Source organism: Sitophilus oryzae, unplaced genomic scaffold (assembly GCF_002938485.1).
Source record: "Sitophilus oryzae breed Bouriz unplaced genomic scaffold, Soryzae_2.0 scaffold_179_pilon_pilon, whole genome shotgun sequence".
NCBI classification, from domain to species: domain Eukaryota; kingdom Metazoa; phylum Arthropoda; class Insecta; order Coleoptera; family Curculionidae; genus Sitophilus; species Sitophilus oryzae.
Window position 1 is genome coordinate 9,932,882 of NW_022146501.1, and position 26,715 is coordinate 9,959,596.

General features: G+C 32.3%; 2 protein-coding genes across 2 annotated transcripts in view; one reads left to right on the forward strand and one right to left on the reverse strand.

Moving 5' to 3' along the window:
* The window catches only part of LOC115882780 (microtubule-associated protein futsch), a 195,606-nt gene that overhangs the window by 78,756 nt on the left and 90,135 nt on the right, over positions 1-26,715 (forward strand). The window lies entirely within an intron of this gene.
* LOC115882781 (putative fatty acyl-CoA reductase CG5065) overlaps positions 5,230-26,715 on the reverse strand; it is a 30,307-nt gene continuing 8,821 nt past the window's right edge. Inside the window, exons 5-9 of the mRNA XM_030901021.1 lie at positions 22,001-22,214; positions 20,430-20,622; positions 13,077-13,319; positions 6,073-6,339; positions 5,230-5,390 (exon numbers count right to left, since the gene is read on the reverse strand). Coding sequence (XP_030756881.1) covers positions 5,261-5,390; positions 6,073-6,339; positions 13,077-13,319; positions 20,430-20,622; positions 22,001-22,214 — 1,047 coding nt within the window. The 3' untranslated portion in view covers positions 5,230-5,260. The remainder of the gene's footprint in view (positions 5,391-6,072; positions 6,340-13,076; positions 13,320-20,429; positions 20,623-22,000; positions 22,215-26,715) is intronic.

Here is a 26,715-nt window from a genome sequence, read left to right on the forward strand (position 1 = left end):
GTGTAGAGGTTCGGTAAGAAGGGATTTTTCGAAATTCCAGTTCCAAGAGGGTGAAACCACCCCTCAAATATTACAATATTTTTTATTTAAAAAACGGTCAAGTTTCCGAAAAAACGCTTAAACATGTATATTTTATTTTGTTTTTTACATATTTTAAGATTTTTTAAAAATGTATACAGGGTGTTTCGAAAAATTTGGTCATTGATTAATCACAATCCTGCTTAAGGCGCTTGACGTAAAAAGCTGATTTTTGGAAAACAGATTGACTGTGGGGCGTAGACTTGTAGAGTTTCGATAAGGAGGGGTTTCTCGAATTTCAAATTCCAAGAGGGTGAAAACGCCCCTCAAGTATTACAATATTTGTTATTTAAAAAACGGTTAGTCTTTCGGGAAAACGCTTGGACAAGCATAATTTATTTGGTTTTTTTACATATTGTGAAATTTTTTAAAAAATCATACAGGGTGTTTGGGTAATTTCTTACCAAGATTCTGCTTAAACTGCTTGACGTAAAAAGCTTATTTTTGGGCAAACGGATTTTTCGAAAGTGAAATTCCAACGAGATGAAACTACACCTCAAATATTACCAAGTTATATAATAATATCGCCATATTGTTTTTTCTCATGCTGACATAAATGTGAGAAAATTTTATCCAGTTTGTATGTTAATGGAAATTCTTGCTTTCCTTTATCATCACCATTACAAATGATTAATTCGACGCGAACGAAGTCGCTGGTACACGCTAGTACGGATATAAAACTAGAAACAAAAATTTATAAGAAAAGTCGAAGTAACATAACAGTATATAATGCAGACAAATGACAAAGAGGGATCAAAAGAAGACAAAGTGGATAAGATTAAAGACTCAGGTAGGAGATGTGATCTGCAGAATTAAATAACTGAAACAGGAATGTAAAAAGAAACTACTTTATATAAATATTAACCTTCATTAAAAGAAGATGGTACTATAAGAAGAAGAAACAGGAATGTATAAATCACTTAACAACAAGTAACTACTAATAAAAAATTGATTAATGAAATTACACGGTGGTACCCGAACAACGAACAAAAAGGTCACAAGTTATTCTAAGATGGTACTGCGACATTAGAAAATAATCTGGAACAAAATGGTATCAAAGAGCAGAAAACCTAAACATATGAACGCAAATGAAAGAAGAATATTCAAGAAAAACATCATCATAATTAACAGTATTAGAAAATAAACTTCATATGATTATGAGGATATTTACATTTATTATCTCATAAGTATTATGTATTATAATAAACTTTTGATGCAAACCTGGTACATTTATTGAAATATTTCGGTGATAAGTCCATTGTATTGTCTTTTAGTTTCAAGTTTGAGCTGGAATAATTTAAATTTCAAATTATTATCAAAATATAACCGATGATTTGGTTGTTTTTATACAAAAACGTAATATTCTCATTTGAATACAAAAGTTGAATGATTTCTTGATATATTCTTATTACTTGCTTATATTATCTGTCTATATTGACTAGATTTCCAATATCTATTGATATAGATAGTATGTATGATCTGTATCATAGGTCTGTATCGATTCAGATATCAGATAAAGTAAATATAGAGGAACACTAACTACCACACCATCGAAAAAAAGGCGTCAAAGACGGCTGGTGAATGACAGTCGATGATAATTTTGGCGGGGTCAAGCCCTCTAGACATCATTTACTTGGCCCGTACTTTTCCTTATTTATTATTGGTTTTTACTGCCAGTTGACCTTAAGAAGGTTGTAATTATTTTATATTGAATAAATATTATTTTCAAAAGGAATACGAGAAAAAATATTCTTTTGGAAATAGATTTCTGTAGCTGGAAATGTTTTATCCTTTTCTAATCTCTCTATAATAATTAGTCTTAATTTTTGACAAGTTTTATGTCAATTTTTAGTAAATGACGTCTAAAGCTTGTCATTCCCAGCCGTCTTTGACGCCTTTTTTTCGATCATACGGCTTTTATAACAATGGTTTTATATTTATTTGCAACATCACTAAATAATGAAATAACCATTTTTGATTTTAACCATTGTCAAATATTATTAATTACTATATAGACTTTGTTTAGGTTAGGTTAGGTTAGGTATACTTTTTTAAACACTAATTAAGTTTATTTTTACATGCAGTTAATATCAATAATTAAACTTTTAGTTACGGAATGGAGGGCGCGATTTTTAAAATCATTGTTGCCAACCATGGACATATACGGCGCCGAGCTGACTAATTGGAATTTAAATTTCGCGCTGGGGTTTCAGGTGGTAGCTCTGCTAAAAAAAATATGTCAAGTTGCCTCATTTATTTATTTATTTCCTGACATTGTCATCGTTTTGACACTTTGTATTAGGAGTTTTTGGTTTATATAAATAGTGTTGTGATACTTTAAGCTTAAACATGTTTACAAAACCATATTTTGGTAAAATGTTTCGAAACAAAAGCGATTTATGTTACGAAACCTATGTATCAAAAATGTGACGAAACTGTTTCGCAATGTTTCTCAGCAGAGATTTTGTTTCGATTTTTTGTCTAAAACTGCTACATGGGAAGTGCTATTAAGGAGTATTGTTGATTTAAATAATAACTGTTTATATATTTATAATTAATTTATTTTTGTTTCCTAAAATATTTTGATTAAAAGAAAATATATAAAAGTGGGCAACGCTGTCCAGGTTAAACTTAATCACGTGACTAAAAGTTTAATTGGTATGAACCTTTGAATAAGAAGACTAAGGAAGGAGCATAATGCTATCCATGTATTCATGCATGGTGGGCGGAAAAGCCACCATAAAAGCTCTCTAGGGTGGGGATCCTTGACAGTTCTGTTTGACGATTCATTTGACACATTTGAATTTGATTTGAAATTTTGTGGATTTGTCAGTCTTTACGGAGCTTATTTTATGTTATTTATTATTTATTCTACTACTGATAGTTGTATAAAGGTAGTAAATCTAGATGGAAATTGTGGCAGCACTTAAATTAACAGTGACACTATCGCGATTTATCGAAAAAGACTCTAAAATAGTTGGTTCTGTAGCGTGCGGTAGATCTCGGCAAATATTGAGTGAAATAATGGAACAACTTTTCGCTAGTAAGTGACTATGTAATATACATACATGTAGTAAACCGATCATTTATGAAATTCACTTAAATTAACTAAATTATATATTTTTCTTGCATTTTAGCTTTTATTTATTACTTGTCAAAGATTAGATGTCAAAGAATTTAGATACGTTAATTTGACTTACCTGCTTCGGTAGCGTATCGGATGTTTGTGGTAATAAATACTTATATAACTTATCTATTTTTATTAGAATTATATATTTTTATAACAATTTTAATAACTACCAACATTTATTCACAACGTAAAGTAAAATAACAAATTATTGAGTCTACCCCACGTCTACCCTACATCATAGTTTTACATTTTTTTAAATAAAATTAGAACGACACTGATAAACCGGAATTTAAGTCGGCCATATTTGAGGCCCATCGCGGTGTAACTAAGATTTTTGATATGCTCCTTCCTTAGTCTTCTTATTCAAAGGTATGAACTATATTTAATCTGCGAGTATGGAATAGACAGAATATTTTTTGAGGTTATTTGTTATGTCATGTTTTGTTTAAATTTTGTATGTACAGGGTGGTCGAAATTGGTCTGTTTTAACAGAGAAAACCTATTTTCTGACTAGATAGAGCAAAACCGACCTAGATGTCATGGGCTCGATTTCTGAGACACGTTTAATGGCGCAAACCGCCTGTTGGATATTTTCACTGCCAACTGAGATACGGGGTATTTTTGAATTTTTTACCATTTTGAAAATTGCTCATAACTTTTGTATTTCGCGGAATAATAAAATTCTGTAAAAACGTTCTTAAGGCACTTTTTTAACCACAATTCTGTGGCTAGTCAGTTTTTTTCTATAATTGCTTTTTTGTCAAAAATAATAAAAAATATAATTTTTTAAATGGAAATCATAGTGGCGTTTAACTGTTTCCAACGATATAAAGTTATCTGTATTTATTTCTAAAAATGAGAGAAAGATTACGTTTTTTATTTTTGTGTCGAAGCGGGCCTTGATTTTGTGTTGACCTATAGTTGCCTAATTATTTTTTATCACAATTTAATATTTTATATTATTATTTATCTGCATAATAGACTTTTGAAAAGGTAAATCAACATTCTATATTAGTATTACCATTTACAATTAAAACGCCAGGGTTACAAATGGAGAATTTAGAGAGAATTGGATTGGAACAAAGGGCCCCATATCATGGCCTGCTAGGCCCTGTAATTTAATTACTTTCAACCTTTTTATAGGGGAAAGTAAAAGACCTTATCTATCAGGGAAGAACCATTGGGACGAGAGAAGAATTGCAGAAGATTACTAGGCAAGCTTTTGGACTTATTACACTCGTTCGCCAATAAATCGTTGTAACTCTGTGCCCAAAAGATGTTTATTGTGTATTCAACAAGGAGGTGCTCAGTTTGAACATCTTTGATGATTTTTTTAGAAAACTATATTTGCCACACAAAACATACGTTTTTTTAGTCTTGTTCTTTGTTTATTGTATCGATTTTAATTGTAATTACTAATACTAAATAGAATGTTAATTTACCTTTTCAAAAGTCTTTAATATTTAATATAGAGGGATCTTTAATATACATAGGTCAACACAAAATCAAGACCCGCTTCGATATAAAGATAAAAAACCTAATATTTCTCTCATTCTTAGAAATAGATAGCCCTAACTTTATATCGTTGAAAAGGGTTAAACGCCAGCATTTCTTTAAGTTCTTAGCCAACCATGATTTCCATTTAAAAAATTATATGTTTCATTATTTGTGACAAAAAGAACAAGCATAGAAAAAAAACTGAGTACGCCACTGGATTGTGCTTAAAAAAGTGCCTTAAGAACGTTTTTACAGAATTTTATTATTCTGCAAAATAAAAAAGTTATGAGCACTTTTCAAAATGGTAAAAAATTCAAAAATACTTTGTATCTCATTTGGCAATAAAAATATGAACAATCAGTTTATGCCATTAAATGTGTTTCAGAAATCGAGCCCATGACATCTATATCGGTTTTGCTCTATCTAATCAGGAAATAGGTTTTCTCTGTTAAAACAGACCAATTTCGATCACCCTGTACATAAAAAATAAGGAACTAATAAGAGGTTTATAAAATTAAACAAAATTAGAATTAAAATGTCTCTTTATTTCTTGCGTCATTCCAAACTATTCCAGTAATTTCTGATTGCGTGGAACACGACTGATAGAATTTCGATTTTGAAGAAGATAAACCAAAAGATGGAGAAGTAGAAAAGTGCATTGGTTGCCCTGTCTAGATAGAAAAACCTGAAACAAAAATAATTATGAAACAAAACTGTTAAAGGTGGTTTAGACTCTCAAAATTAGACTCTAAATTTGAGCAAATTGGCTCGTAAAGCGGCCCATACATTATGCCCTCAATTTTTAGCCGACCATACCAACAGGTATGGTAGGCTATTAAGATCGGCAAAAGAAAAGTTTTTTTAATTTCACTCAAAATGAGTTATTTGGGTCATAAACGACCTAAATACAAAATATTTTCATGGTGTCTGTCCGTCTGTAACACGATAACTCAAAAACCGCTAAACCGATTTTAACCAAATTTGGCACAGAAATACTGTGGCACCCGAGAATCTGGCCATTCGTTTTTTGGTGGGGGGGAGTTGTTAAGGGGGTATGGGAGGGGGTTAAAAATATTAAAAAATCGTTACTCCAAAATTACAGTAGCTAGCGAAACGCGGTTTTCAAATTAAGATTAGGAATAATATTTGCAACAAAATTCGCGCAGTTTTTGAGATAAAAAAAATTGGAAAAATTCCTTTACTTTGAAACTAAAAGGACTGATGCCTACCAACTTTTTATTAACATATTTTAGTATGGGCGGCTATACGTGCCTCCCGGCGCCATTTTTTTTGCTACTTTTCGAATTATTTTTAATGCACTGAAGATGAAAATGTACTAAAACAATAATAAAAAGTGAACCTTTTACCTTTTCTTATTTCTCAGTGCATTCGGCTTGACTTGCTTACTTTCACCCAACAAAATCCATCTAGTACCATCTATGGCATTTTTATAATAGTCATAAATTTCCTCCTCAGATCTCTCGTAAATTTTAACGCAAAACTCTTCCGCTTCGTTCTCTGGAACTTTAGAGAAGTTCCCCATAGCCTTCTCGTTTAAAAAGTCCCACTGGTTGCTCATGAAATACATGAGGGCTGTCGTGGCAATGTAGATTTTCCTTTGGATCTTGAATATACTAGAAAAAAATTGAACGTAAATACACTACTCAAACTCAAGATACACTCACCGGTAGTGATGGGTTGTTATTTAACTATCTGTTATTTTATAACAATTATTTAGAAATAACATAACGCAACCGTTACTACTTTTAAAAAATGACAGATATAAAATAACGATACGCAGAGATCGACCGTTCGTGAAACGAAGTCGGCGCTCTGCACCGCCACGAAATTCGACGCTGCTCGAAGCAATTCCAAAAAACAACTAGTATGGATTATGGATGGAAAACATGTTATTTCGGCAACCATCGATACAGGCGGCGAGATACAACGGAGCTAGGATGCGCTAGGCCCGGCGCGGCGAACGTTGCTGCATCGGTCGATGGTCGTGTGGGTCTTGCAACAGCTTAAAAATAATAGGATATAAAAGAAGCAGCTTTTTTGAAACAGTTGCGGGCATAACGCCTGGCGGTCGAGATAACAGGAGTGGGAAAGGAACGCTGCTGCATCGGTCGATTGTCGATGGAGGCTCGCAACGGGTTGGAGAAGCAGTAATTTTAGATTCGTTTTTTTTAACCTGTTAAGAACATAAGAGAGCGGCGGTCGAGATAATCGGAGTGGGAAAGTAACGCTGCTGCATCGGTCGATTGTCGATGGGGGTTCGAAACAGGTTGGAGAATAACGCATCAGTTGTTTTAGATACATTGTTTTTCAACCTGTTACGAGTATAACGGGCGGAGGTCGAGATATTATGGCGCTGTATGTTTCAGTACTTACTTATTAAGTTTCAATATTTAGGTATTTATTTATTCTGAAAAAAATTCAGAATAATATTTTAAGATTTTTTAAAAATGTATACAGGGTGTTTTGAAAAATCTGATCATTGATTAATCACGATCCTGCTTAAAGCCCTTGAGTAAAAAGCTTATTTTTGGAAAACGGATTGACTTTAGGGTGTAGAGGTTCGATAAGAAGGCATTTTTCGAAACTCGAATTCTAAGGGGGTGAAACCACCCTCAAATATTAAAATATTTTTTATTTAAAAACCGGTGAGTTTTTCGGAAAAACTCTTAAACACGTATATTTTATTTTGTTGTTTTACATATTTATAGATTTTTTAAAAATATATACAGGGTGTTTAAACTGCTTAACGTTTAAAGCTTATTTTTGGCAAACGGATTGACTGTGGGATTGAGGTTCGATAAGGAGGGGTTTCTCGAATCTCAAATTCCAAGAGGGTGAAAACGCCCCTCAAATATTAGAATATTTGTTATTTAAAAAACGGTTAGTCTTTCGGAATACGCTTGGACACGCATAATTTATTTTGTTTTTTTACATATTTTGAAATTTTTTAAAAAATTAAACAAGGCGTTCCAAAAAGTTGAGTAATTGATTAACCACGATTCTGCTTAAACTGCTCGACGTTTAAAGCTTATTTTTGGCAAATGTGAGAAAATTTTATCCAGTTTGTATGTTAATGGAAATTCTTGCTTTGCTTTATCATCACCATTACAAATTATTAATTCGACGCGAACGAAGTCGCGGGTACACGCTAGTTTAAGTGTAAAATTAATTCGAACTCTAGTGTGTAGTTGGTTTACTTATGAAGAATATACTACACATTTTCTTATATTGCTATTTTTTGACCGCAAATGGTAAAATCATAACTATATAAGAGCTTCTCGCCCGTCAAGTGAGATGCACCCTGTACACTGCTACGCAATTCAGGATCTACGCGGATCCAGGGGCAGGGCGTAGGTAGATCGGAATGTATAGGTATAGACGAGTGGCGGAATTTTGGCTTTTTTATATCGCAATTTGTAAACAGCGTTTATTTGTAAACAACCACCGTTTTTAGAGAGGTATTTTAGATAACAATCGATATTTAGAAATGTTTTGACACCCTGGAAATACTACCATCGAGCACGTCATTGTTGTAACTTGCAACTGCGTTAATACGCCTGGCGGTGATTGCCTCATACTCTTTCAGATATTTAGCAATAAAATAAAGAAACCTGTTATTTTTAAGCTGTTATTTTAAGCTGTTTTTTTATAAATAACTATAACAGTTTCAACTGTTATCTAAAAATAACAGTTTTGCCCGTCACTACTCACCGGCACGAAAAACGGGCATCTTAAAATTTTGATGTATTTTAAAGTTTAATATACAGGGTTGTTCACCACATACGACACGGAGTATTGGAGCTAAACAATTTCCCAAAGTTTGAGTGTCCCAAATAAGTAAATAATATTATAGTTGTATTTTTTTAAATAGAACACCCTGTATATTATTCTATTTTTAGATTCTACGATTGAAATAAAGGTAAATTTGATTAAGGTCACACTTAAACCTTACCGTTTTTGAGATATTTTCAATTTTTTGAAATTGCAGTAAAAATTTTAAAGCTTCATTTCTCCAAGGCTATTAAAGTTTTTAATACTAAATATTTACTGAAGTTTATTTATTGATCAGATATTGTGTTTTGCAATAATAAACAAAATGCTACCTTATACAGAGTGTCTAAACATTTATAATAAATAATTACTAGCTTTAAACGGCAATAACAAGTTATTTTTTAATTTAAATAGAACATCCTGTATAGTTTATGAGTATCAGCAGCAAACTCCATAAGACGACGCATGGTGTCATTGATGACGTGCAACGAAAGTTGTTTGAATTTCCTTTCTTAAAGAGGACCAATTAATATGATCCCAGTAATCAAACTACATTAATTGACTGTACTTTGGTTAATAATAATTGCTCCAAATACTAAAAAACTGAATTTTGTACGTGTATTAGACAGTGTGGTAAAAAGCACACCTTAAAAACACCTTGTGGTAAAAAGCACACCTAAATTTTATTTAATTTTTTGACGAATGCTTAATAATTATAGCTATGTGTATATAACAGAGACTCATTTTCATAACTTATTATTACATTGATTTCTGAGTCAAATCCACATTTATTTAGAATAATTTATTAATTAAAACAATTAAGCATGTAATTAACTAATTTTTTGGCGGAAATAATGGTGGTATATTTAATTGGTATACTCTTTTACAAATATTTAAACAGTTTTGTTTTTGTAAACAAATGGGCTTGAAATATTATTATTTTTTCCACCATTGCTTTAAAAAATGTCAATATTCCATGGGTATAATGATAAATGAGTTCTAAATTATAAGAAAATGCATTTTTTACGAAAACTTGAAGAGATAGGTAAAGAATGGTACAATACAATTTTATAGACAATTAAATTGTGCCTCTGATTCACGTAAAATGTACAGGGTGTTCTATTTAAATTAAACAACTTATTGCCGTTTAAAGCTAGTAATTATTTATTATAAATTTTTGGACACTCTTTATAAGGTAGTATAATTTTATTATTGCAGCACAATATCTGATCAATAAATAATCTTCAGTAAATATTTAGTACTAAAAACTTTTATACCCTTGGAGAAATTACGCCTTAAAATTTTTACTGCAATTTCACAAAATTAAAAATATTTCAAAAACGGTAGGTTTAAGTGTGATAAACCTTAATCAAATTTACCTTTATTTCAATCGTAGAATCTAAAAATAGAATAATATACAGGGTGTTCCATTTCAAAAAAAAAACAACTATAATATTTTTTAGTTATTTTGGGACACTCTGTATCTTGTAAAATTATTTTTAAATTGTAGCTTTAATAGTCCTTCAACGAACCTAATACTTATTAATTTATTTTTAGTAAAAATCTAATCGTTTAGCTACAATAGGTACTCCGTGTCGTATGCGGTGAACAACCCTGTAGAAAAAAAAACCGACTACTTTATAAAAAAAAACTGAGTACGCCACTGAATTGTGCTTAATAAAGTGCCTTAAGAACGTTTTTACAGAATGTTATTATTCCGCGAAATAAAAAAGTTGTGGGCAATTTTCAAAATGGTCAAAAATCAAAAAGACCCCAAGTATCTCAGTTGGCAACGAATATATCAACAGGCGGTTTATACCATTAAACGCTCAGAATATCTATGTCGGTCTTGCTCTATCTAGTTAGGATATACGTTTTCTCTGTTGAAACAGACCAATTTCGACCACCTTGTGCATCAACCCCGAGAAGCCTAATGCTATAGTTTGTGGAAAAGAAAAAATCTCAAAATTTAAGTGAGGATGCAGTCAATAATCACCACATAGGCTAATAAAAATACTTTTTCAAATTTGTCAAGCTTCCCATCATCAGGACAGTCTGACTGAGTCAATTAGCAAAAAAAATATCCTCTGCACAAAAAGGCCTTAAAAACTAGCATCGTATGACATTGGCATACAAGGACATTTCCTTTATAAAATATTAAAATACATATCCAACGACATTACTTTTCTTTTAAACATAAAACAAAAAACATTTTTTTTTTAAAGAAGACTCTCTCTCTCTCTCTCTATGCCATTGCAAGAAGATATACATATTGGAAACAGATATCAGAATGACCAGGTTTTGAATTATTTTTTATTATTTTAAGACTAAATATTTACTGAAGTTTATTTATTGATCAGATATTGTGTTTTGCAATAATAAACAAAATGCTACCTTATACAGAGTGTCTAAACATTTATATTAAATAATTACTAGCTTTAAACGGCAATAACTTGTTTAATTTAAATAGAACATCCTGCAGACATTGGCATACAAGGACATTTCCTTTATAAAATATTAAAATACATATCCAACGACATTACTTTTCTTTTAAACACAAAACAAAAAAGATTTTTTTTAAATTTACTAAACTAATTTCTACATTGTTATTTCGAGCTCGATCACTGTCACTGAGTCACTGTTTGATCGAGCTCGAAATAACAATGTAGAAATTAGTTGTTTTTAAAAGAAAAGTAATGTCGTTGGATATGTACACAGAACAAGATATGTATTTTAACATTTTATAAAGGAAATGTCCTTGTATTCCAATGTCATACGATGCTAGTATTTAAGGCTTTTTTGTGCAGAGGATGTTTTTTTGCTAATTGACTCAGTCAAACTGTATGTGATGTGAATAAAATTGTGATGGGAATAAAATTCTCGAAAGCTTGACAAATTTGAAAAAGTAGATTTATTAGCCTATGCGGTGATTATTGACTGCATCCTCACTTAAATTTTGAGTTTTTTTCTTAACTTAGTCAGTCACGACTAACCTGCTATTGCTGTTTTTGGAAAACATAAAGAACAAATAAAAAACGCGTTTTATTAAATATGGCCAGCAAATCGATGCAATTTACTGATTGTGTGAAGAGCTTATAGTATATATAGGGCTTAATACTGACGAACATTGAAGACTCTCTATGCCATTGCAAGAAGGTATACATATTGGAAACAGATATCAGAATGACCAGGTTTTGAATTATTTATTATTATCCCTATAACTTTTTTATTTTTTCAGATAAAAAAACGAGATTTGGTATGTTAGCATATGACATAAATTAGGATTGATTAACGTATTCAGTTGTTTTTGGTCACTTCCTGTTTCACCGGAAATTACTACAACTTTTGATTTATTCTGTATAGAATGACATATCATATGTCAACTTTTGACATTCTCGCTTAATAAAAAATCGAATTTTAAAATTCAATCTAGAGTGTCCTGACTATGTTAAAAACACTAATTCTCTTAATCAAGGAGCGTTGGAAAAATAGATTTGATCGTCTAATGTTTTTAGTGTCTGGCCGATTAGAAAATGCTCAAATCGTATTTTTAATAATATCTCAATTTTTTCAAATGAAACGAGGGTGGCTCATTAGCATATTTGGATAAAGCATTTTTTTACGAATAATTTGATACCACACACTTGGTATTCTGAGTCAAATTTTACGAACCGCAAGTTATTATTTCAAATAAACCATATGCGAAAATGCCAAAAGTTGACATATATAGTATTTTTAATACCTATTTAGAGGTACCAGCCGTTTTAGTAACTTAACGTATGCGGCTTCTTGAACCATCTGAATCCGCATGAAAAAAATTAGGTTATGACGTTTGTCATGTCAAATGTGGATTCTGTAATATGACTTAAACTACTATTGTTTAATCATATATGTTTATTATTTAAATATAAAATAATACATGAGTTTAACAATTAGGATGCGTAGGAATCTCGCGTTTTTCTCCACTGTCCCCCATTGACCTTCTAGCTATTAGGGAGGGGCACTTTCTAATAATATCAGATAATATTACATCTTCCCCTTTTACTAGTGAATTAGAGTAAAGCTAATACATATGAAAATCCTTAAAATTTTTGTTGGTAATTTTTTGTTTCAACTAATTTATTAATAATAAATAAGGATGGTGTTATTCTAAATGGGTATTAAAAATACTATAATATATCATTCTATTCAAAGTCATTTTCTACTGAATAAAGTAAAAAAAATACCGAGGGTGCTATTTAAAAATCAAAAGTTGTAGTCATTTCCGGTGAAACAGGAAGGGACCAAAAACAATTGAGTACGCCAGTCAATCCTAATTTATGTCATATACTAACATACCAAATCTCGTTTTTTTATCTAAAAAAATTAAAAAGTTATAGGGGTGAGCGAGCCACTTTTGAGACGCACTCGGTATAAAACCTAATCAGATATCAATCAAGAAGTTAGTTATTGAACATAAAATTGAATTTTAACTAAACTCAATATATTCTGATGGATGCAGTAGAGTCAAAGTTGAAATTCATATGCCATTCTTCCATTAGCAATAAGTGAAATAAAAAAAAGGAGTTTCAATACTTACATAGGTTTGTGTCCAGCTATTCTGATAAATAAATCAAGGAATATGGCAGGTATTAAATTAAATAAGACGACATTAATGTAGTAGTACAGTGTGCTAGAAGTCAATCCACCTCTTGTGTGCCATATCTGCTTCTCAAATGGCACCTCCCAAACCGCCCTTTTGCCTATTTTGATGATTTGTTTTATCTTCCAACGTTTCAAACCATAAGCACTAGCTTGTAGCACATCCACAGTATCTTTCGGCCTGAAAAAATGTGATTTAGCTTTAGCCCAAGGCCTGAAGACAAAGCGGTTTTCGCGTTTTTGCGTGTGAAGCGCTTTTGCGATTTTACCGTTTGAATCTTTCTCGACTAGCATTTATAGTGGCAGATACGTAACTGCTACTATCAAAGCCACTACTATCGGCGGCTACGTCGTATATTCGTAGCTGCTAAGTAACTGCAACTAAAATGGGGAAAGATTTTGAGTAGCCGGGTAGTGTCTTGGGTAGTTTTTACCACTAAAAGATGTGTTACTATAAAGTAGCCTACTGGTGAACTTATCTGTTACGAAGCTGCCTAGTCGCGGGTTAAACTTAAAGTCCCTAGATATATAAAGTACCGCAATTACCGCCATATTGGCGCCAAAACTAGCGTCAAATTTAAGAAGGAGGCCAACATTTCGCTGTTTCGGCTTTTTAAGTAGCTGGTCGGTCCGGCGCCAATATGGCCAACCAACATTGACAGGCAAGCCGTAAAATAAAATATTTATTAATTGTAATAGAATTACGTTTATTATCTACAGTATACCTTCATTTTAACGTAATATCAGGTGGTATATTAATATTCAATTTCATAAATTTAATTTTTTAGGCCTATATATGTTAACAGGTTATAAACGAATGGTTTCCGTACAAGTGTTTTTCATTTGTATTAGCATTTATTTTATGTTACCTTTTAGCGCAAAGTACGCCAACAGAAGTAAGTTAATAGGTAAGAAGAAATAAAGTTGGAATAACATTTAGAATTTTAGTACTTAATTCAGTCGAAACAATTGGAAAAACTTTGTTTGTTGATGAGAACGGGATACCTATACCATAAGTAAACTTTCCCTATTATACCAGTTATGCTGTAGTTAGTTTTGACAAATAAGCATGATTTAAGGAAAGTCTTTGGAACTATGAATAAGCTACAAACTTAAATTTGAAGGCCGGCTTTTATACGAGAAAATTTTGAACCATGGTTGAAACAAATAAATGTAATAATTAAATTGAGATGATACATACCTGCTATTTTCGAAATATATTAATATATTGATAGAAAGATTGTTTCAATTAGTATCACTTAATTTAAAAATAACTTAGAAATAAGCTTGAAACGCATAGGAGCTCTTTATGTATGCTGTATAATTAAGGTTTGTATGTTATGGAGTGATTTTTATACAACAAATTTATTATTAGTTGAATAAAAGCAAGTTAATACCACATAATACAATTAAAATATATTTTACTTTGCAATTTAATGTTATATTTTTAAAACAACAAGTATCACAATGTTTAAGTATCATTATAATAAAAAAAATAAACTGCTAATTTAACATTGAAATAACTGTAATTATTGTTATACATAAATTAAGTAGGCATAATTTTACCTCGACAATATGTAAAACTTCAAATGAATCTTAACAATTTTATGTCATGTATAAAAATCAAATTTAAATCACACACTTTTATTTATAACTGACAGTATAAGACCAAATTTTTAAATATAACTTTACATGCTTACATTATATTGTTTACTTTCTATTAGTAATTACAATATGAACCAAAAAATATTAATTACTATCAATAAATACATAAAAACTAATCTATTTAAGTCCATGAAAATAACTATATAGTTAGCATATGCATAAACAACATTCTTGTTATTAGGATCAAATTTATTTGAGCTTTTTTTCATTGTTTTGATTAATATCCCTGTTAGTCCTGACTGGTAAAACCACCTGAAGCGATGTCATCCAAATCTATATATGTATCATAACATAACTTATTCTTTTAAATAATTATCCTTCGTTTGGTCTGATGATAATATATTGTAGATTTATCTAAACTTCTTACTGCAAAATGTTGAAAACTAAACTACACTAAACATTTTAGGGAATGTTTACGTAGAGATTTCACTTACACTTAGCATCTTTTTTAAAAGATATGTATGGTAGTTTGCAAGTAAGGCCTTTGTCTTGTTCTAGATTAGATTTCTAGAGGTAGATCTCGGCCTCACTCAATGCGACCTTCCCAGATCTATTGTGGTCTTGTCTTGTTCTATAATGAAGTTTTATGTACCAATAGGTTATACTACAAATAAGATTGTTAAAAATATTCACTGGATCATAAATAAATTCAATCCACTACCTAACGTGTATTGAATATCGACGATGTTAGATTAATGGCGGCCTTTTCGTGTAATACACATTTCTTCACTAAAGATATCGACGCCTATACATTATTAACTAATAAATTTGTAGCATTTTAGTGGCTTTATAATTATTTTAAAATATGTGGATAAATATTTTTATCCTGAAATTGACAGCTTCTCAACATTTGACACGACAAATTCAGACAAATGTGACACTTTGTCCTACCACTACATTTTTTCCAGAAATACCCACCACACAGTCCTACCACTACATTTTTTCCAGAAATACCCAAAAATCCGCCATTTTGGCGCCAATAACATTGAACAAACCAATTGTGGTACGTTATATATCTAGGGACTTTAGTTAAACTTGATTCGCAGCGACCTCTTCATGCAATTTCACATTTCAGAAAAATAAAAAAAAAACATTCCTGAACGCAATCGACTTTACTGAATAAAATAGTGGGTTTATATGACAAAATTTTCGAGCGCCTCTCAAAATATTTCAAATTATTATATTATTTGCAATAGAAACTCATGTAGTAATTAAAAAATAATAATAATTTGCTTGAAACTGGGGCCAGACTTTAAAATATTAGTCCACCGTCACAAATAACAAAATAACTAAGGAAAAAAGCTTTAATCTAGGGATATTTAGCTTGAAAATGCATAATGTCTGAGCCATTTGGCTGTTCGTCTAAAATGTCATGAAAAAAATATGGCCGTTTAATCCGAAAAATACTTTATAGTTACATATGCTTCCACAAAGTACCGGGAACAATAACATATTAGGCGAACCCAAAGGAACAACCCGATCTGTTTGAACCTTAAAAATTTTCGCATTGATAAAGTGACAATAATAGCTACCCAAAGGCGACTTTATACAGGGTCCGGCAATAGTGCGTCGGGCATCTGTAGCTCCTAGAAAAAAAAACTTGAGAATTTTGTTTAAGTGCAAACCTAAAGTATGTACCAGGATGTATTTCAGGAAAATATTTTAACTTCTATAGGGTGGCTCAAAAAAGGGTGAGTGGTCCTGGATGATTTTTTTAATGAAACACCCTGTATATTATTCCATTTTGGCTTCCTTTCAGATCACTTTACATAACCCTAAGATATGAATAAATATATTTCGATAGTTTCAGAGATATTAAAAAATAAATCAAAAATATATATTTTTCAGCCCTTCTTAAAAAATTATTAAAAATACAAGAACTGTTCTGAAATCAAAACTATATGAGATATTTACTTTAGATAGTCTGTTCTTACTTTGCTATAAATATGATAATCGTAAATCATACAGGATGTTCAATATTCAACGGCAAACTTTCTAAAATATAAAATAATTTTTCTTTGTTTTTTTAAATGGAACACCCTGTATATTATTTTTTTATTAAATGGAGAGTTTAAAGATGAACATTTTTGTATTTAGAGTATTTCAAAATTTTTAACGGTTTCGCAGATACACGCAGTATTATTTCATATGGCGCTTTCAATGGTAAAATACGAGAGAAAAATCATTGGGTGGCTTTGATAAAAATTTACTGTAGAAAATGCCATATGAAATATAAAACCGCAAATATCTGCGAAACCGTTAAAAATGTTGAAATACTCTAAATACAAAAATGTTCATTTTTAATTCTCCATCTATTGAAAAATAATATACAGGGTGTTCCATTTAAAAACGAAGAAACATTATTTTATATTTAAGAAAGTTTGGCGTTGAATTTTGAACATCCTGTATAATTTAAGATTTTCATATGTATAGCAAAGTAAGTACCGACCATCTAAAGTAAATACTTAGTATAGTTTTGATTTCAGAACAGTTCTTGTATTTCTAATATTTTTTATAAGAAGGACTGAAAAATATATATTTTTCATTTATTTTTTAATATCTCTGAAACTATCGAAATGTATTTATTCATATCTTAGAGTTATGTAAAGTGATCTGAAAGGAAGCCAAAATGCAATAATATACAGGGTGTTCCATTTAAAAAAAATCATCCAGGTCCACTCACACTTTTTGAGCCACCCTATAGAAGTTAAAATATTTTCCTGAAATACATCCTGGTACATACTTTAGATATGCACTTAAACAAAATTCTCAAGTTTTTTATTCTAGGGGCTACAGATGCCCGACGCACTATTGCCGGACCCTGTAGAAACAATAACTTTTTTGGAACTACATGGTCAACGATTCTTTGGAACCATAAAGTGATTTTTTCCAAGAAAGTTTCCTGCATCATCAAATTGCCACTTAATTGGAGCGTTACGCTACACGGATCGCGGCGGTGGCGACTATACCGGGTGTTGCATCGTCGAGCGGGACATAGGAAATCCTATGTAAATTTTAATGGGGTCAATTATTGGCTTCCCTAATTATTTTAGAGAATAATTCTATTTAGGTTTATTGAAGAGCACTAAAACCCACATTCAAAAGAATAACTTTAGATATTTTTTATTAGCCCGTTTACGAGTTATCGCCGATTTCTTTTTAAATATTTCTCCTTTCTTATGGCCCTGTGTTTACTTATGAGCACCAGTCAAGGTAAAAGATAACTGTCTAATGAAGTTGTCATTTCAGAAATTTATCTATTTAGTGTTTTATTATTATTATTAAAAACTCATACCTATATCGAAAATATTAGCCATGAATTTCACTACGGAAGAAAAAGTATTGATGATTAAATGGTATTATCAAGGAAATAGTTATCAAAAGGTGTCGGACATGTTTGCTGCTCTGTATCCGAATAGACCGATACCTACATCTACAATCTACAATCGGAAAATCTACAATCGCAAGGAATATCCAGAGATTTGAGACCAAAGGTACCCTAATAAATAACTGCAGATGTGAAGCAAGTCAGGAACAAAGAGAAGATGCAAGAAATGATACCGACTTGGAAGTTTTATTGTGCGTGGAAGAGAACGATGGAAAGATCAGCACAAGGAAACTTGAGGATGAAATAGGAATAGATCACACTACAACGTTTCGAATTTTGAAACAACATAAATACTATTCCTTTAAATATGAAAAGCACCAAGAGCTACGAGATGGGGAACGAAATACGGCGGCAGGCGTTTTGTTTTGATATGATGGAAAGAGCAAACAGGGATAGGGAAATTTTAAAAAACATATGTTTCACTGACGAATGCACGTTTACCTTAAATAATGATCCCAATGTTCAAAATTATCGATATTGGAACAAAGAAAACCAACACAGGTTTGTCGAAACAAGGACGCAATATCCACAGAAAGTAGATGTTTGAGCATGGATATTCGGACACAATATTATCGGGCTATTATTTCTTACGCGAAATTTAAATGCAGAATATTATTTGGAACTACTCGAAAATCATATTTTACCTGCTTTACATGATGCCGCTAGGGAAAATCAGGAAGTTTGGTACCAAATGGATGGCTGCTCGGCACATAGTACCCTGGCTGTTCGGGAATATTTAGACAATAGTTTTAACGGAAACGTTATTGGCCTAAATCAGACAGTAAATTGGCCAGCAAGGTCTCCTGATATTTCGCCAAATGATTTCTTTCTGTGGGGCCATTTAAAAAACAGGATATGCATGGATAAAAAATACCCAAATCTAGACGAGTTAAAAAATGCTATTTCTGCCGAATGCAATAGAATTTCAGTTTACCAACTAGCGAATGTAAGAAGAGAATTTTATGATCGCCTGGGTTATTGTCTAGCAGTCGATGGAGGAATATTTGAACATCTTCTTAAATCCTAAAGTTCTAACAATTTAATAGTACCTAAATTAATAAGTTATTGAATATTGTAATAATACTATAATTAATCTTGTAATTGATTACTTTATTTTACTTTAATTCATATTAATTTGTATTTATAAATATATCTTTAAGATTTCCGATGTAGGAATGAGTTTTCAATAATAATAAAGCACTAAATAGGTAAATTTCTGAAATGACAACTTCATTTGACAGTTATTTTTTACCTTGACTGGTGCTCATAAGTAAATACAGGGCCATAAGAAAGAAGAAATATTTAAAAAGAAATCGGCGAAAACTCGTAAACGAGCTAATCAAAAATATCTAAAGTTATTCTTTTGAATGTGGGTTTTAGTGCTCTTCAATAAACCTAAATAGAACTATTCTCTAAAATAATTAGGGAAGCCAATAATTGATCCCATTAAAATTTACATGGGATTTCCTATGTCCCATACGACGATTTTTTTTTTAGAATTTAGAATGAGTGGGAGGGGGGTTAACCACTTCGACCTTACAGATCCATTGTGTCCCCCTTTCTTGAATCATAACTCATCATACAGTCCCAGGGCATTGACAAAAGCCAGTATCTGGGACGGTTTTATAGAGGGTAGTTCTCCATCTCCAATATCAGTCGTACCAAAATTCATGGCACGAATGGTTGTCGTCTCGGCGCACTCAGTGATGAGGTGTACTGGTGTTTCCCCATCTTCCCCACAGAATCTGCATTCGCCGTTTCTTCTTAGTTTTAATCTACTGAGGTTTTCATTGAGGAGACAGTGTCCTGTTAAAAACCCCGTGACAATCCGAAGATTGTTCTTACTCAGACCCAGGAAGATCTGTGATTTTTCTTGATCATAAGCCCTCAGAAACTTCTTCGATCCGTCCGACGATGCAACACCCGGTATGTTACGGTTAATGTCGACATTAACAGGTTTGGTTTTGTTTTGTGTTATTCTCGAGATTAACCGGGTAATGTCGATATTAACCGAATATCGGACCTTAACCGTAACATATACATTCCATTGGTCTAGACATAGGTCCTTCCATTTAAAAAAAGAGAATCATCAAGATTGGTGAAGTGGTTTCGGTGGGATGGATGTAACAAAAAAAAAAAACCTTTAAGCTTTTATATATGTATGGATTCGCTTACAGTAAATGAATTCCGAGGTTTGTATCCCATCATTCCACTAAAATTGGATTAACTATTTCTTACCCAGTTAGTCCTGTAACAAAACAGCCAGATAACATCACTTTGACAGCTTCATCTACTGGAACACAATCTGCCAACATATCTTCTTTACCCAGTGTCAGACCAACTAAGCCCATAGCACCTCCTGTTAGCATACCAACAACACCATTGAAGTTGTCCACCCAACCACCAAAGGGCTCATAAATGGATGGCGTAACTGTAGGATAAAGAGAAATTATGTGATTTTATAGATCCTATACGGGGTGTCCCAATATTCCGTGGACATTGTTATGTATTGTCCGCATGTTATAGTAATGCATTTTCGTATAGCAAATTTTAATTCCCTATTCTACTCCCTAAGGGTATAAATTTCATAAATTCGCTTTGTCCAAATAATTAACTCATGTCTTTTAAATAATTCTTTGTGCAAATTTTTATGTGTATATTCCAGAGGTCACGAAGGTTTATATACATTTTTACTAACTTTACCCATTTGGTTGATGAATTTCAAAAATCTCTTCTAATTCTTTTTGTAGAATTTCATTCTTCTAGATCAGATAGTAAGGAATTTTCATACAACAAATTATTCGACATAATTTTACACTCTAAGAGGATGAATTTCCTAAAATCGCTTTACGTAGCTAATTTACTAATCACTAATGTCATTTAAACGAACCTTTGTGTTAATATTTATGTATCTAAAGCTGGCGGTATGAACTGAGCCCCAAAATAGCTAAAAACTTGATATATAATCTAACTGACACACCACTGACACTGACAAATAATTTATTTCTGGAGGTATTGCGTGTAGGTGTTTTTCAGGTATGTTTTAGTTTTTTACACAAAGACATAGCCATTAAACAATATAAAAATACTTCATTCAATTATTGACAAAGTTTAAATATGTTATTTTATTATTTAGTACAATGTGTTGGTTCAATGTATTAGTTACCCAATGAAAATCACCTAACCAATATATTACTACAATACAAACATATTAATGTTAAAATTAAACTTGTTTTAAATTAAATAAAAGTTTTCTTTAAAAGAGATAATAATATAAAAATATGTCATTATATATTTTTTCCGCATTTCTTCCCATCAGAAGATTTTCAATACAATACAAACATATTAATGTTAAAATTAAACTTGTTTTAAATTAAATAAAAGTTTTCTTTAAAAGAGATAATAATATAAAAATATGTCATTATATATTTTTTCCGCATTTCTTCCCATCAGAAGATTTTCAGGTACAGAAGAATTGTTACTTACACGAAATGTGAAAATATTCTGTTTTCAAGGAAATTTTTACTCGATGATCATTTTTTTATTTTACTTTATTGTGAACTCATATTTTTCTAAATACATCTCCGTGAAACCACGGCGAGTATGCCACGACTATCTTTTGTCTAGTTATAGACCACGACTATACAGCTAAGTCAATGGTCACGGGACGCGAGACCAAGGTCATATAAAGTGGCAGAAAAAGAACAAAGGATTTGACAAGGAGTAAAGCTACTGGTTTCCTTATACTATGACGGTATTATACAACATGATGGCCAACAATAATAACCGATGTTTTTTGATATACCTACCAATGGTTGGCCTTACAATAACAGTGGCCACTTTGGATGCTAGCAAATCGTTGATACAGTGTTCTGCTAAGTGTTTGGTGTACGTGTAGCTATTGGGAAATTTGTCCATACACTTTAGTGATAAGACGTTCATTATATTTTCGTTGCAATTTTCCGCTACATATACAGCTTCCCTCCAATCGGCTTCGGCAGGATACAATTTTTCTTCCACTATCTAAAAAGTAATTTATTTGCCATATTAAAACTATTACGTGCATAGGAATCGGCCCACTGTGAACTTTTGGTTTTAACTGTGTCTTTTAGAAACAATTTATCAGAGCAAAAGTAAAAAATATGAGGTGTTTCAAAGATAATTTAACATGCTTTAATATGAGCATAAATTTATCCAGAGTACTTATCGTTTATATGCGTAGCAACGGGTAAACAAATGAAAGGTATTTGCGTTGTGGCGACAATAAGAATAACAAACTAGTCAAATATTGCAATTACTACCTTTGTATTCGAAATTTTCACATTTTTCTTTTATTCTTTGATTAGTGTTTCAATTTAATGCATACATCACCGGAAAAAGCCGCCCAAGTAATCGCTTAAATCCAAAATGGACTTAAACAGAGAGCTGTAGCTCGGCAACTACATATGACACATGGAGCGGTGAAGAAGTGTGTGTGAATGATATAAGAAGACTCGATCCTTTTGTAGGCGACCTGGAACTGGTAGAAAGAGATATACAACGAATCGTTATGACCGCTTTATTGTGTCAACAATGTTAAGAAATCGGCGTCTTAATGCTATTCAGGTGCAACAACAGCTCCGTGAAACATGAGGAGTGACTATTAGTCAGTGGACAGTAAGACAAAGATTGAAGGAAAGTAACATGACCCCCAAAATCCCCGCAATTGGTCCAAAACTTACCCCAGCTCATCGTTAAGCACCCCTGCGTTTTGCAAGGGAACATCTAAGTTGACACTAGAACAATGGGAATCTGTTTCATTCTCAGATGCGACCAGGATATGCCTCTATGGTAGCGACTGAAGAAGAAAAGTGTACCGAACGCCAGGTGAGCGATTCGCAGAATGCTGCATCGAGGAGCGGATTGCTTATGGAGGTGGTTCCTGCATGATCTGGGGTGCAATTTCTTTGACTGCGCGAACCGACCCAGTTTTCATCCGTTGGGGCGACTGTCGGCACGGGGGAGGAGGTTTAACTGGTGCTAGGTATATTGAGGAGATTTTAGCAGTTCATGTGGTACCTTACGTCGACTACATTGGAAACGAATTCACTTTTATGCATGATAATGCGAGGGTACACACATCAAGAATCGTACACGATTACATTTCAGAAGTCGGTTGTCGGGTTATGGAATGGCCAGCATGCAGTCCAGACTTAAACCCGATAGAACATTTATGGGATGAGCTAAAACGAAGAATTCGTGCCAGACGAAGAGATCCCAGAGCTCATTGTTGCAGTAGAGGAAGAGTGGCTTAACATCCCGCAAGAAACAATATCAAACATGTTGTTAGAGCAAGAGGGGGTCATACCCATTATTGAAAATTTAGTTTAGTTAATTGTCCATAAATAAATAAGTACATAATAACATACACCTCTTAGTAATAAAAAAAGAAAATTTTTTCCATGCATTAATTTAATAATTTTAATCCAAAAAAACCAAAATACAAATTAATATCTCTAAACTCTTTTCAAAGAATATGAAATTGTCTTTCAAACAGCATATATTTTTTCTTAATATGACAAATAGATTCTAAAAAATATATAGTTAACTTCAAAAGTTTGCCTTAGGCCGATTTCTATGCACGTAAGTGTATTTTTTAACTATCAGCTAAATAGAGATTATTAAACTTGCCTAGGTTATAGGGTTCAGAACCGGAAATTCCCGGTTCTTTTGAGACATCAAAGAACCGGCACTCGAAATTATTAATTCCCGGTTCTTTCGGGACTCGGTAATAATAATTAAAAACATATTTTTTGTTACGTGCGAAAGACTTTTGATACTTTCTACAGGTCGAAATCAAACTCTTCTAAATAAGTGATGCTAAATCTTACTGTTCTTACTTCCGAAATTATTTTGAAGTTTCTATAATGTTTATTAGCAATTGATCTTTAATATGTTATTTTATTATTTAGTATAATATTGCTAAATGTATTAGTCATTTTTTTTTGTTATGTTTTAATAGGCATTTGCATCTTTAATTAAAAATGTTATTTTTTTTCAAATTTAGTTAAGTTGGTTTCGAGGTTGGTTGATGTTTGGTGTAATTTTTAAGGTACCTATGTGTTATCTATATTTTTTCGCTTGTGTTCATTTTTACTTTCTCATGACTTAATAATTTGATATTATTTTCATTTGAAACTCAATTTTTTATCGGCTTTACTTTTGAGAACCTTTGCTGAGAATATTTGCTAATTGACGAACTCCACAATCGTTGAACGACAATATTTTAGTACGGTTCCGGAAAGTCTAATACTACCAATTAGGGTTCAGATATTTTTGGCCATCACATAACCGGGCCTCGGTTACAATAATTAAAAATTATTTTTTTGTCACGTGAGATAATCCTTTGATACTTTCTAGCCGTCGAAATCAAAGTATTCTAAATAAGTCCTAAAATAACTCATTATTTTAGCACTTTTGTCTTGTTTTTTTGTGTTAAGTTGGTATATGTTGTTTAATGTGAAATTTAAGTTACCTATACTTTTTGCTTTACTTGCGTTCATGTATGTGTTCATGTTAATTTTTTCATGACATTATTTTCTTTAAAATCTCAATTTTTTAGCCATTTTACTTTGAAAAACCATTCCTTGCTTTCTGATTGATAACTTGAACGATTGAACAAAAATTAGTCAGTACCGAAAGTACCGAAAAAACCGGGAAATCCCGGTTCCTAAGAGGCGCGGTACCGAAATTCCCGGTTCCGAAAAATAGCTCTGGTTCCGGAAACCCTACTAGGTTAATAGCAACGATTTTTTTTAAGAAATTAACTGAAACCTGATTTAAGAATAAAGTTAAATTGACTAACATGAGACAGCAACTGCCTCTTGAACTTCAGGCAGTGTCCTAGGATTTTTATCTACACTCACCGGCACAAAAAAACGGCCATTCCATCTGTTAATTATACGAGGGTAAACAAAATGTTGATATTTTGGTGAAAGCCTGAAACACCCTGTGGAATATATTAAGACAACAAGACATTTAAAAATTATTTTATCAACTAGGTACATCCCAAGAACAGTTAACCTAATAGGACTGCTCATTCAGCCAAAAGTGTCCGCCAGGTGCATGCGAAAACTACTCGCTTTATGACGTCATTGTAGCCCTTGTCATGGTTATTAGTCCTTATCCGGCAACCAATAATACACACACGTGCATTATTAGTTACCGAATGCAAAACGTTCATTATTTAATTTATTTATTTAAACACCTTATATGTATGCAGTATAGAAAATTAACTGTTAAATCGTATTAAATACTCGGATAATGCATTTTTAAGAACAGCAGTTCCCAGCATCACCTTTTGCAAGCATTCTTTTTAGAGTACTTCCATATTTTGCTTTAAAATAATTAATAAACAAAATCGTGGGCACTTAGTATGCACTTTGTCACAATCCACAACAAAAAATGAACGTATTTATACACTCTATAGCTCTAAAAACTTTAAAGACACCTTTTTCACATTTAAAATTGACAAAATAAATAACTCAAAATTTCTCAGCTGTTATTTTTATAAGTTTACCATAGGCAACTAATAATACACACTATCATGACAAGGCCACGAAGACTTTGACAAGGGCTACAATGACGTCACAACTGTCAGCTGAAGCGCGGGAAGAGGCGAACGTACGTCTTATGAGGATGAGCAATCCTATTAGTTTACCGTTCTTGGGTACATCCTTTCTCGATAGTTTATTGTTAGGTTCATCTCAATTATTCGCTTTATTTTTGTTGGAGATATTCGCTTTTGAAGAAGACACTAACATTTTTTCGTAATTTTTACATTAAAACTATGCCTTTGTTTTTGGTCCTAGTCAACAGATTGGCAAACGGCGGTTTCTTAGCGATAAAATCTACACTAACTAACAATAACTCGATCGACAAAATTAGATGGCAAAATTATTTTTAAATTCGTTATTGTCTTAACATATTCAACAGAGTTTCAAACTTTCACCAAAATATTAACATTTTGTTTTCCCTCGTATAATTGACAGTTCTTTCGACTCTTGCTGTTCGGTTAGCCTCGAAATCACCGTTCCGAATATGGTTCACGAACGATTACAGTTCTGATTGGAAGGCAAAAGTTATCGTTCGCTCTCTTTGATGGAACGCATTTTCTCTACCTCGCATAAGCGTAACCGTACCAAGAACGGGTCGTTGAAACGTTGAAACAAACCTAGAACCAAGAACGTTGGAACAAACCTAATAACTGAACCCCAGGAAAGCTATTCGATTTTTCGATTTGTTTCAATAATGTTTGGATAAATGTTAAAATAGCTATATTTAAAATGAAAATCAGATCAAATACATCAGTGTTGTAGAGGTGTGTAGTTCCAATGAACTATTCCGACCCCGGAATAAAAGGAACTAGTTCCCGGTTTCTCAAAGAACTACTAGTTCCTCAGAACCTATAGCGGGTTCGAGTATAATAATATGCGACGGCGACGGATCGTAGCCCGATGCAGAAGTGGGGAGTGCCAGCCGTATG